We start from the raw sequence: 12,968 nt of genomic DNA on the forward strand, positions 1-12,968 counted from the left end.
TTATATGTGGTAATGTGTTTTTTAACTAGGTGATAAACTGATTTTAAAAACCCAAGAGTACAATGGACACGTGATTGAATACATCGGCTACGTGATTGAGGTGAGAGGCCGCTGTTAGTCAGTCCATGTGGGGCCGGCCCAGCAGACCACTCACAGAGGTGACCCACCTGCCTCGGGGATGGAGGAGCAGATCCCCTGGGTGTTGACGGCATTTTGGAAAATCAGGGATCAAGTGAATATTTAAATAAGTGTGATGCATAAAGAGAATTTTTTAACTGAAGAAATCCTATCACTTTCAGCCATGAACAGCATGCTCACCTGTTATCACGTGGATATCAGGGTATCACATGGGTATCACACGGAAGGGTTGCATTTACTCAGATGTGAGTGTTCTGAATGTGTCCCAGAGGGTAGACTGGTCATGCCCCTAGGGGCCATTCTGTGGCCTAAACCCTCAGCAGAAGCAGGGCCAGAGATGTCAGGGGTGAGACCCCCACGGCCCTACCCCTAGGCTGGTTGGGGAACGGCCAGCACCACCAGCTGGAGAGTCCAGAGCTGGAGCTGCAAGTGCCGGCCCCAGGGTGTGAGGGCGCCCCTGCTGATCCTGCTGCAGGACCGTCCATGGGCCACCGCGCCTGAGTGCTGGGCTGCCAGGTGAAGCTAGGGCTGTCTTGGGTCTCAGTCCATTGCTTCTCTCAGTTCTCTGGAACTCCTTGGCTGGCGCCATGGCCTGGGTACCTTGAAGGAACCAAGGCCCTCGAGAGCCCCCAGATGGTGTGGCAGGTGGCATGGTGCTTCTGGGAACCTCCTTGGACTGCGCTGGCACTGGCCTCCCCCGGCTGCCGCCTCAAGAGGGCCTGCCCATCCGGGGGAGCACGCGGAGCACTTCCCTCTTCCTCCTGACTCTAGCTCTGTAAGCCCACCCTGTTGTGTTCCCTCGTGTTATCCCACGCTTGCTTATCTTGGTCTTGCCAGGTTTTTTGTTCCATGGTTTTTGAAGTTTCCGTAAACGACAGCGTCAGTGCATGATGCCCTGGGGGCCTTGATCTGTTGACGACTGTGCAGGTCGACACTCACTGTTTGTGGCTTGATTCCTTGTCTGCTTGGTGGTCTTTGGTTACAGATTTATTTTCATTTGTCTTAACCTGTGGGGAAACTAGGGACCTGTGCCTGCGTTTGCTTCTGCCAAGAGCAGGGGCAGAGTTGCCCTCATGTCACAGCCCCCAGCTCTTGGGAGAGACCCCACTGCCTGCTGCTCCTGTCCTCTCAGCTCCTCCTCAGCTCGGGATTTTCCATCCTGCTCATCTCAGATTGTTATGTAGGATCTAGTTTTGGCTGGAGGGTCCCTGAATGGTTCCCTGTCCTGTTGGAGGGGGGTTTTGGAATGTTGTCCATGAGGCATTTTTGTGGTCAGCACACCCTGCTGTTAGTGGTCACCCACTGTCTGCTTTGGAGGTGGCAGCCTGCCTCCAGCATGCGCTGTCTGAGCCCCGAGGAGAGTGCGGAGGGGGAGAAGGCGGCAGCTGTGCTAGTGCGGCGGGGGGCGGGGGGGGGGGGGCAGCAGCATGCTGAAGCAGTCTTTCCAATATTTTTGCACACATTTCAGATACCAGATTTTAGCTCTGATCTACAGGATGGATTTTGATGATGAGTTGTGACTATGAGTAGAGGATTGTCTAAAGCAAACATAAAGATGAGAAGTAAAACATTTTTCTCTTTAGATACATGAAGAAGATGTAACTCTTAAACTTAATCCAGAATTTGAACAAGCGTATAACTCTGAACCTATGGATGTGGAATTTACATACAACAGGTAATGCTTCAGGGACTCTCCCTGCTGGGCGGGGGGCTTCTCCCCTTCGCTCGACCCCTTGACGCCTCAGTGCGGTATGGGTGCTGCAGGTGGTGCTCCTGCCCGTCTGTATGGTCACAGCTTGGTCGGTGCACGTTTGTAACAGACCGAGCTGCAAGCATTTGCACATCCGTTCCTTCTTGGACCTGAAGGGAGAATCCGCACTCTCGGTCACCACCGCCACTGCTCCCTCTCACCCCTCATCAACGTGTCACAAGCCACCTCTTCCCTGCCTCCACCAAGCCCCCCACTGTTAGCTGGGATTTTGTGTTTCTCTTCGCTTTTTAAAAGAATAGTCTGTATCTGTGCACATGCGCACGCGCACGCACACGCACACAGGAAAGTGTGTGTGTTGCCTGAGGCTGCTCTGCACTCGCAGCCTGTGGCCTCTGGAGCTGGGTGTGCGCTGACATGAGCTTCGCACGCCAGGTTTTTGGCACGCTCGTGCCCCCATGTGCTCTGCCCCGTCTGTGTGCCAGCCGAGCTGCTGTGGATGCCCACTCTCTCCTCGCGCACACACACTCCCCCAGGTTTCCTTGGCTGCACACTTAGGATGGGGGTCGCAGTGGGGGGCTGTTCATGTTCCAGTGCTACACGTGCTGGGAAAAGCGACCCCCAAGGTCACCCTCCTGAAACCTGGTTTTGGGAAACGTCTGAATTGGTGCCAGCCTTGTAGGTGTCTGCTGTTTCCTCTATGGTCGTGAGGTATGTTTCTCTGATAATGTCTGAGGTTAGGGATCTCCCTATTTGTTGGCCGTAAGGTTCTTTCATCTGTTAAACACTTGCTCATGTCTTTTATTGAGTAATTTGATTTCTATTATTTGTAGGAGTTCTCTCTGTATTTTTTGTATAGACCTTCTTAGATTCGTGCATTACGGATAACTTCTGTGAGTTTGTTACTTGATTTCTCACCTCTTAAAGTGTCTTTTGAGTAGCAAGAGGTGGTAGTTTTGATAGTGGAATGTACCCGAGCTTTTGTACATGAGTGCTTCTCATGTCTGGTCTTCCCTGGTGGCTCAGTTGTAAAGAGTCTGCCCGCAAATGGAGAAGATGCAGGTTCGATCTTTGGGTCAGGAAGATCCCCTGGAGAAGGGAATGGCAACCCACTCCAGTATTGTTGCCTGGGAGATTTCATGGACAGAGAAGCCTGGCAGGCTGCAGTCCACGGGGTCACAGAGTCAGACAAGACTGTGCGACTGAGCACGCTTGCATGCTTTTCACATCTGATGTAAGAGCTCTCGGTGTTTGGAATGCAGCCAGATGGAAACGTCTTGAGGCTGAATGGATGGTGCAGGTGTGGAGTCGGCCTCTTGAGGGGTGTTTGCCTGTGAAAGCAGAACAGACAGGACAAAGAGGCCAGTGAGTGAGGAGGCGCCCGAGGCACAGGGTCCTCCCTTGTTTGTGTGCTGACCAGGAGCACAAGAGACTCGTGGGGACGCGGCTTTGGACGCGGTCTGGAGGCCATGGTCCCTGGGGCAGGGGCACATCCTCCTTGGTGCTGAGCTGGTACAGCGGGCGGAGTGCTGGTGAATGGGGGTGTCTGAGGGCTTGTTGCTCTGACACAGGAGGTGGGATGCTCACAGAGGAAGGAGAGGATGTGGATCTGAGTGGGGGGCAGGCTGGGGGGCAGAGGCAACATAGCTGCAGCTGGTGTAGGAGGAAGCCGACTGGTGGACACAGACGGGAGGGTGGGTGGGAGTGCTGTCGGATCTGAGCCCAGGAGAGAGAGGGAGCAGGAAGAGGCTCAGGACCCTGGGCGGCTTCTTGACTCAGCATCGTCCAGGTGGGGCGCGAAGTGGGCCGGGCGGCCACCATAAGTGAGTGAGAAAGCCTGGGGGCACTTCTCCGCACAGAGGTTCTGCTCGCGCCAGATAAGTTTTTGTTTCCTTTTTTTTGTTGTTCTTTTTTCCCCCTTTTTTATTCTTTTATTTATTTTCTTTTGGTTTATTTCTTTTTTTTCTCCCAGATAATTTTTTGATGGTTTACATTAAGTTACTGCCCCAAAGAAGAGCAATATCAAAGAATGTTCAAACTACTGTACAGTTGCACTCATTTCACAAAATCCTTCAATCTAGGCTTCAGCAGTACATGAACCGACAACTTCCAAGATGTACAAGCTGGGTTTCAGAGAGGCAAAGGAAACAGAGATCAAATTGCAGATATTTGTTGGATCTTGGAGAAAGCAAGGGAGTTGAAGAAAAACATCTGTTTCTTTGACTACGCTAAAACCTTTGACTCTGTGGATTATAACAAACTGGAATATTCCTAAAGAGATAGGAATACCAGACCACCTTACCTGTCTCCTGAAAAACCTCTGTGCAGGTCAAAAAGCAACAGTTAGAACCAGACATGAAACAATGGACTAGTTCAAAATTGAGAAAGGAGTACGTCAAGGCTATATATTGTCACCCTGCTTATTTAATGTGTATAAAGAGTACCTCATGCGAAATGCAGAACTGGAAGAATCACAAGCTGGAATCAAGATTGCCTGCAGAAATACCAACAACCTTAGATATGCAGATGATAACACTCTAATGGCAGAGAATAAAGAGGAACTAAAGAGCCTCTTGATGAGTGTGAACGAGGAGAATGAAAAAACTGGCTTAAAACTCAACATTTAAAAAACTAAGATTGTGGCATCCTGTCCCATCACTTCATGGCAAGTTGAGTTCAGCTCAGTCGCTCATTTGTGTCTGACTCTTTGCGGCCCCATGGACCGCAGCACGCCAGGCCTCCCTGTCCATCACCAACTCCCAGAGCTTGCTCAAACTCATGTCCATGGAGTCAGTGGTGCCATCCAACCATCTCATCCTCTGTCGTCCCCTTCTCCTCCTGCCTTCAATCTTTCCCAGCATCAGGGTCTTTTCCAGTGAGTCAGTTCTTTGTATCAGGTGGCCAAAGTACTGGAGCTTCTGCTTCAACATCAGTCCTTCCAATGAATATTCAGGACTGATTTCCTTTGGGATTCACTGGTTTGATCTCCTTGCAGTCCAAGAGACTCTCAAGAATCTTCTCCAACACACAGTTCAAAAGCATTAGTTCTTTGGTGCTCAGCTTTCTTTATAGTCCAACTCTCACATCCATACATGACCACTGGAAAAACCATAGCTTTGACTAGATGGACTTGTCGGCAGAGTTAGCATCTCTGCTTTTTAATATGCTGTCTATGTTGGTCTTAACTCTCCTTCCAGGAGTAAGCATCTTTTAATTTCATGGCTGCAGTCACCATCTGTAGTGATTTTTGAGCCCCCAAAAATAAAGTCTGTCACTGTTTGCATTGTTTCACCATCTGTTTGCCATGAAGTGATGCCATGATCTTAGTTTTCTGAATGCTGAGTTTTAAGCCAACTTCTTCACTGTCTTTCACTTTCATCAAGAGGCTCTTCAGTTCCTCTTTGCTTTCTGCCATAAGGGTAGTGTCATCTGTATATCTGAGGTTATTGATATTTCTCCCGGCAATCTTGATTCCAGCTTGGGTCTCATCCAGCCCAGCGTTTCTCATTATGTACTCTGCAGGTAAGTTAAACAAGCAAAGTGACAATATACAGCCTTGATGTACTCCTTTCCCTATTTTGAACCAGTCTGTTGTTCCATGTCCAGTTGTAACTGTTGCTTCTTAACCTGCATACAGGTTTCTCAGGAGGCAGGTAAGATCCAGAAAGAATGAAGAGACGGAGCCAGAGCAAAAACAAAGCCCAGTTTGGGATGTGACTGGTGATGGAAGTAAAGTCTGATGCTCTAAAGAACAGTATTGCATAGGAACCTGGAGTGTTAGATCCGAAATCAAGGGAAACTGGAAGTGGTCAAACAGGAGATGGCAAAAGTGAACACTGACATTTTAGGAATCAGTGAACTAAAAAGGACTGGAATGGGCTAATTTAATTCAGATGACCATTATATCTACTACCGTGGGCAAGAATCCCTTAGAAGAAATGGAGTAGCCCTCATAGTCAACAAAAGAGTCTGAAATGCAGTACTTGGGTGCAATCTCAAAAACAACAGAAGGATCTGTGTTCATTTCCAAGGCAAATCATTCATTATCACAGTAATCCAAGTCTATGCCCCAACCACTAATGGTGAAGAAGCTGAAGTTGAACAGTTCTATGAAGACCTACAAGACCTTCTAGGACTAACGCCCCCCAAAAAACGTGCTTTTCATCATAGGGGACTGGAATGCAAAAGTAGGAAGTCAAGAGATACTTGGAGTAACAGGCAAGTTTGGCCTTGGAGTACAAAATGAAGCAGGGCAAAGGCTAACAGAGTTTTGCCAAGAGAATGCACTGGTCATAGCAAACACCCTTTTTCAGTAACACAAGAGAAGACTCTATGCATGGACATCACCAGATGATCAATACCGAAATCAGATTGATTATATTCTTTGCAGCCAAAGATAGAGAAACTCTGTATAGTCAGCAAAAACAAGACCGGGAGCTGACTGTGGCTCAGATCATGAATTCCTTATTGCTGACTTCAGACTGAAATTGAGGAAAGTAGGGAAAACCACTAGAACATTCAGGTATGACCTAAATCAAATCCCTTATGATTATACACTGGAGGTGAGAAATACATTCAAGGAATTAGATCTAATAGAGTGCCTGAAGAACTAGGGATGGAGGTTCATGATGTTGTACAGGAGGCAGGGATCAAGACCATCCCCAAGAAAAAGAAATGCAGAAAGGCAAAGTGGTTGTCTGAGGAGGCCTTACAAACAGCTGTGAAAAGAAGAGAAGCTAAAGGCAAAAGAGAAAAGGAAAGATAAACCCATTTGAATGCAGAGTTCCAAAGAATAGCAAGGAGAAATAAGAAAGCCTTCCTCAGTGATCACTGCACAGAAATACAGGAAAACAATAGAATGGGAAAGACTAGAGATCTCTTCAAGAAAATTAGAGATACCAAGGGAACATTTCATGCAAAGATGGGCTCAATAAAGCACAGAAATGGTAGGGACCTAACAGAAGCAGAAGATATTAAGAAGAGGTGGCAAGAATACACCCAAGAACTATACAAAAAAGATCTTCATGACCCAGGTAACTATGATGGCGTAATCACTCACCTAGAGCCAGACATCCTGGAATGTGATGTCAATGGGCCTTAGGAAGCATCACTACGAACAAAGCTAGTGGAGGTGATAGAATTCCAACTGAGCTATTTCAGATCCTAAAAGATGATGCTGTAAAAGTGCTGCAGTCAATATCCCAGCAAATTTGGAAAACCCAGCAGTGGCCACAGGACTGGAAGAGGTCAGTTTTCATTCCAATCCCAAAGAAAGGCAATGCCAAAGAATGTTCTAACTATTGCACAATTGCACTCATCTCACATGCAAGCAAAGTAATGCTCAAAATTCTCCAAGTGAGGTTTCAGTGGTACATGAACTGAGAAATTCCAGATATTCAAGCTGAATTTAGAAAAGGCAGAGGAACCAGAGATCAAATTCCCGACATCTATTGGATTATGGAAAAAGCAAGTGAGTTCCAGAAAAGCATCTACTTCTGCTTTATTTACTACGCGAAAGCCTGACTGTGTGGATCGCAACAAACTGTGGAAAATTCTGAAAGAGATGGGAATACCAGACCACCTTTCCTGTCTCCTAAGAAATCTGAATGCGGGTCAGGAAGCAACAGTTAGAACTGGACATGGAACTGCAGGGGTCCAGCCCCGGTGGATCCAGGGTAATTCGAAGGGGAGACAGAGTAGGCGTCCTAGGAAAAAATGTATTTAATTACAGATATATAGAGAGATTAGAAACGGATAGTGTAGTAGGAAATATTAGTGGAGAAAAAGAGGCTGAATAACTTGGTTTACGTGGAATGCCAGTCACCACCTACGTAGGCCACAGGTGTCTTTCCGTTCTCCCGAAGGAGAGGAGGCACTGAGGCCTCCCTGGTCCGATCTTAGAAGCCCAGGCAAAATTAGCAGGCTTTGTGAGTACCCACGTGCTGCTGCTGCTGCTGCTGCTAAGTCACTTCAGTCGTGTCCGACTCTGTGTGACCCCATAGACGGAAGCCCACCAGGCTCCCCCATCCCTGGGATTCTCCAGGTGAGAACACTGGAGTGGGTTGCCATTTCCTTCTCCAATGTATGAAAGTGAAAAGTGAAAGTGAAGTCGCTCAGTCGTGTCCGACTCTTAGCGACCCCATGGACTGCAGCCTACCAGGCTCCTCCATCCATGGGATTTTCCAGGCAAGAGTACTGGAGTGGGGTGCCATTGTACCAGATGGGAATTCAGCCAGAAGGGGAAAGAACGACACGGGAGAATCAGTCTTTGCAGAAACTGACCCCATTTCTTTATTTTTCAGGTTTGCTTATATACTTTTTGTTATACATAGGGATGACTACATAGTCACGTGGGGGTCAGCAGACCTGACCCTTGTCACAATCAGGTGCTTCATATAAAATTATACAAAGGTCTTATGGGTTTTACATCATCTTCTGGCCATGAGGCCTGCTGACATTTTATGGCCCTTTCTGATAACGGTCAGTCAACCAGAAAACTTATTTTTTCCAGGGGTGATTTTTTCTTAAACCAAGAGCCACCCTCCAAGTAAAGTTGCATTCCTATAGGGTGAGGGTGTAGGGGGTTACAATCAAGAAAGGAATTTACTCAGTCTAAAGTTTAACATGATTAATCTTAAAGGTTAATACTTATTTCTCCTATATGCTAGTTATATTCATTATAAGGGCAAGGAATATGGAGATTCAGCAGCAAATATTGGCTCAACAAATGAAAACCCTTCACCAGTATTCCCCTTAAGATCTATTTAATCTTAAGATAGTGATAAAGTTACATTTTTACATAGCAAGGACACAGTGATTTATAATAAAGTACAGTGATCTATAACAAAAGAAAAAATTCATTAACTCAAAAAGTCTAGTATTGCTAACATCAAAAACTACTGTATTTCCTTTGCTATATTCCAAATACATTGATTAATATATTCCCAGGTGCCTAACGATATGGAGGCCTGGCAGCAGTCATTGACTCAACAATGAGAAAAGCCCTATGCTAATTAAGACTTTCAAAATACTCCAAACTCTGTGCTGTTTATGGTTGAGAGGTAGTAAACAATCATGTGCTTGGCAGGAGTATGGATAATCCTGTCACACAAGCTAGTTTGCCAGCAGAGAGGTTTGACCTGAGACACCCTTGTCACACCCAGGGCAGGGAATTAGCAGTAATTATTGGCACAGTAAATGAAAAACCCTTCACCAATATAATTCCTAATCAACCCACTATACTATACTAATAATTTTCTAACTTTTCAAAAGAGTCTGTATATAGAAAGTTTAAAGCATCTCGTGCCTGTCATGGTTGGGAGGCTGTAAACAATCACATGCGGCCGGACGAACCCGCTCAGCAGGCTAGAGAAACTTCAGAGGAGTTTGTAAGTTGAAACACTCTTGTCATGCCCAGGAATTTTATTAACTGGAGCTGCAAGGTAACTCCTTCTCCGAGAGAAATGGTGATGGGGGAGAGCCCCCCGTAAAGTCAGAGGAGTAGGTGAGAGCATGAGTAAAGTAGGCAGTCTGGTTTCGGGGGTAGATGCTCGGGAACGGGGTTTCCTGAGGCTCGATCCCGCCTTTGCGTATGCCGAAGCCTCCTTCCTCACGACCTTTGCCATGGGCGGAGTTCCTCACAGACTGGTTACAAATAGGAAAAGGAGTACGTCAAAGCTGTATCTTGTCACCCTGCTTATTTAACTTATATGCTGAGTACATCATGAGAAACGCTGGACTGGATGAAGCACAGTCTGGAATCAAGATTGCCAGGAGAAATATCAATAATCTCAGATACGCAGATCACGCTACCCTTACAGCAGAAAGCAAAGAGGAACTGAAGAGCCTCTTGATGAAAGTGAAAGAGGAGAATGAAAAAGTTGGCTTCAATCTCACATTCAGAAAACGATGATCATGGCATCCGGTCCCATCACTTCATGCCAGATTGATGGGGAAACAGTGGAAACAGTAACAGATTTTAGGACAGGGAAGCCTGGCATTCTGCAGTCCATGGGTTTTCAAGGAGTTGGACATAACTTAGTGACTGAACAACAGCAACAAATTAAGTTACTCAAAATCAGATCATTTCACACTTGAGAAAATCTGTATTTCCTACTTGTTTTGAAAAATGAGAATGGACGACACAGCAGTGCAGCAAGTGAGACAGAACCAGGAGGCCAGGCCTCTTGATGCACAGATGGTCCTCCCTTACGCTCCTTTGCAAGCATTTTTCCTCCTTAAAAAAGTAGGTTTACTGAGATACAGTGATCATAAAATGCTTTTCCTGTTTGAAGTGTACAGTTTCACGATTTTGACGTTTGCATGCCCGTTGGATCCATCTTGCAGTGAAGACCCCGGTGGGTCTGGCTCTGCAGGTGTTTCCTGGTGCCCTGTCGTGCCTTGTCTGTGCCCCAGGGCCCAGTATCCAGAGGCTCGTTTTCATTTCATAGAGTTTATGTTAATTGGAAACATACAGGACCTACTCTCTTTTTGCCTGGCATCTTTCACAAAGCTAATTATCTTGAGATTCAGCCTTACTTTTGCATGAATTCATTCCTTTTTATGAGTAATATTCCCTTATAAGATCATACCCTAGCTCACTAATCCAGGCACCTGTGGTTGGACGCTGGCTTTTTTCCTGATCGTGGCCGTCACAGACGGAGCTGCTGTGAGCATCATGCCTGAGGGTCTGTGTGGACAGGCATTTTCCCTTCTCTTGGGTAAGCGCCTGGCAGTGCCACAGCTGTGTACAGCAGCTGGTGTACACTGGGCATCCAGAGACACTGCCAGGCCCTCCTCCAGTGGCTGCACTGCCTGTGTGCCCACCAGCATGTGTGAGGCTCCACCTGCCCCAGAAGCTCGCAGCCCCTGGATGGTTGGTCTTGCTGCTGCTCGTGGTGGTGTGAGCTGTGCAGCTCCTGTGGTCTCAGCGGTCCTTGCTCTGATGACCAACACTTGCTGGCATCACTTGGTCTTGGTGAGAGCGCCTGCTCCTGTCTGTGAGTCATAGCCTCCATCATTTGCTTTATTTCTGTTCATCTGGAGAATTGTTCACACATTCTTAGTGCAAGTCCTTCATGAGGTGTGTTTTTTGGAAGTGTTTTCTCTGACTGCGGCTTGTGTTCTCATTGTTTCTAGCAGTGCCTTTTAAATAGCAGAAATTCTTAATTTTGATGACGTTCAGTGTACCAGTTTTTCTCTGATGGGCAATACCTTCGGTGACACGTTTAAGAAGTCTCCCAAACTCAAGGTCATAAGGGTTTTCTCCTATAATAGAAATTTTACAGCTTGAAGTTTTGTATTTATGATCTATTTCCTTTTTACGGATGATGCAAGGTATAGGTTGACCAGGGGCAGAGGGCGTCCAGCTGTCCCAGCACCGTTTGTTGAAAAGACAGACTGTCCTTCGTCTAGTGAGTGACCTTTTCACCTCTTTGAAAGCCAGTTGGCCTGTGCCTGTGGAAGCTCTCTGTCCTGCTCCACGGATGCACGTGTCTGTCTCGCAGCCACACCCCAGAGTCCCTTCCTGATGCCCTCGTGGCGGGTCAGAGAGTCGAGGGGACAGCCCCCAGTGAGTCCCTCTTGTGCAGAAGGGCGCTGTCCTACATGTTGGCATTCCCTGGGGATTTTAGATTCAGCCTGTCAGTTTCTACAGAGAGCCTGTTGAGACTCTCAGGATGGCGTGATGGGCCCTTTTGGCCCACTTCAGGGGCAGCAGGCATCTCGCTTCACTTGGAGCAGGGCTGGTCTACAGGACTGAGTTAGTCTCCAGGGCCCAGCAGACTGGCTGAGTCGTACACTTCATTCAGGTCCCCTCCCATTCTCGCTTGTCGCGTGCCCTTTCGGCCTCAGCCCCTTGCTCACGCCCGCTCCTTCCTGCCTGTTAAAGCCTTCTGTTTGAGCAGCTCCCCATGCTCCTTTGTGTCTGCGGTTTGGACTGCCTGACTGCCTGATTGTGATCAGTTTTTGCTCTAATAAACTCTTAAAATTTTTAACATGCCTCAGTGTATCTTTTAACTGTTTTGAATAAATTTCATAAGAGTGAATCTTCACCATCAGTTACTTCCCTTTAAAAAAGTATTTTTACTTATTTTTGGCTGTGCTGGGCCTTTGCTGCTGAGCTCAGGCTTTCTCTGGTTGGGGCGAATGGGGGCCGCTCTCTGGTTGGGGTGCTGCAGACGCCTCACTGCGGTGGCTTCTCCGTAGAGCACAGGCTCTAGGCTCAAGGGCTCAGTAGTTGTGCATGGACCTAGTTGCCCCACGACAGGTGGGATCTTCCTGGGCCAGGGATCGAACCAGTGTCCCCTGCATTGCAAGGCAGACTTAACCACAGATCCACTTGGAAAGCTGAAAGTTACTAGATGGGTGCAAACATGATTGCAGTTTCAGACTGTGAATTTTGAATCATTATGACTAGACGCAAACACATCTTTATTAGTCGAAATAGGAACCATTACAATCAATACATGTTTGCCAGCGAGAAGTAAGTTTGTTTATTCCTGTAGTGCAAAAATCCGTTCTTCGGGATTTGATGAACTCTTGGAAAGCATTTTCTGCTTCCTCTTGGTTGTGGAAGTGTTTTCCCTGCCAAAAGTTACCAGGATGCTTGAAGAAGACGCAGTTGGTTGGCAAGAGGTCTGGTGAAAATGGCAGATGAGGCAAAACTTTACAGCCCAATTCCTTCAACTTTTGCAGCATTGGTTGCATGACATATGAGGGCGTTGTCGTGGAGAATTGGGCCCTTTCTGTTGGCCAGTAGCAGCTGCAGGCATTGCAGTTTCTAGTGCATCTCACCCATTTGCTGAGCATACTTCTCAGATGTAGTGATTTAGCCAGGATTTGGAAAGCTGTAGTGGATCAGACGGGCAGCAGATGACAGAACAGTCACCATGACCTTTCTTGGTGTGAGTTTGGCTTTGGGAATTGCTTTGGAGCTTCTTGGCCCAGCCACTGAGCTGGTCATTGCTGGTTGTCATATAAAATCTACCTTTTGTCACATATCACAGTCTGACCGGGAAATGGTCTGTTGTTGCGTAGAATGATGATTTTGATTTTCAGTCAGCTCATAAGGCACCCACTTACCAAGTTTTTTCGCTTTTCCAATTTGCTCCGAGTGCTGAAC

The 12,968-nt window shown here is 47.1% G+C and overlaps 1 protein-coding gene across 1 annotated transcript in view; it reads left to right on the forward strand.

The window, feature by feature from the left end:
- The window catches only part of MOV10L1 (Mov10 like RNA helicase 1), a 61,070-nt gene that overhangs the window by 32,591 nt on the left and 15,511 nt on the right, over positions 1–12,968 (forward strand). The window contains exons 12-13 of the mRNA XM_068971570.1: positions 30–100; positions 1,722–1,813. Of these exons, the coding sequence (XP_068827671.1) occupies positions 30–100; positions 1,722–1,813 (163 nt within the window). The remainder of the gene's footprint in view (positions 1–29; positions 101–1,721; positions 1,814–12,968) is intronic.

Source organism: Capricornis sumatraensis, chromosome 4 (assembly GCF_032405125.1).
Source record: "Capricornis sumatraensis isolate serow.1 chromosome 4, serow.2, whole genome shotgun sequence".
NCBI classification, from domain to species: domain Eukaryota; kingdom Metazoa; phylum Chordata; class Mammalia; order Artiodactyla; family Bovidae; genus Capricornis; species Capricornis sumatraensis.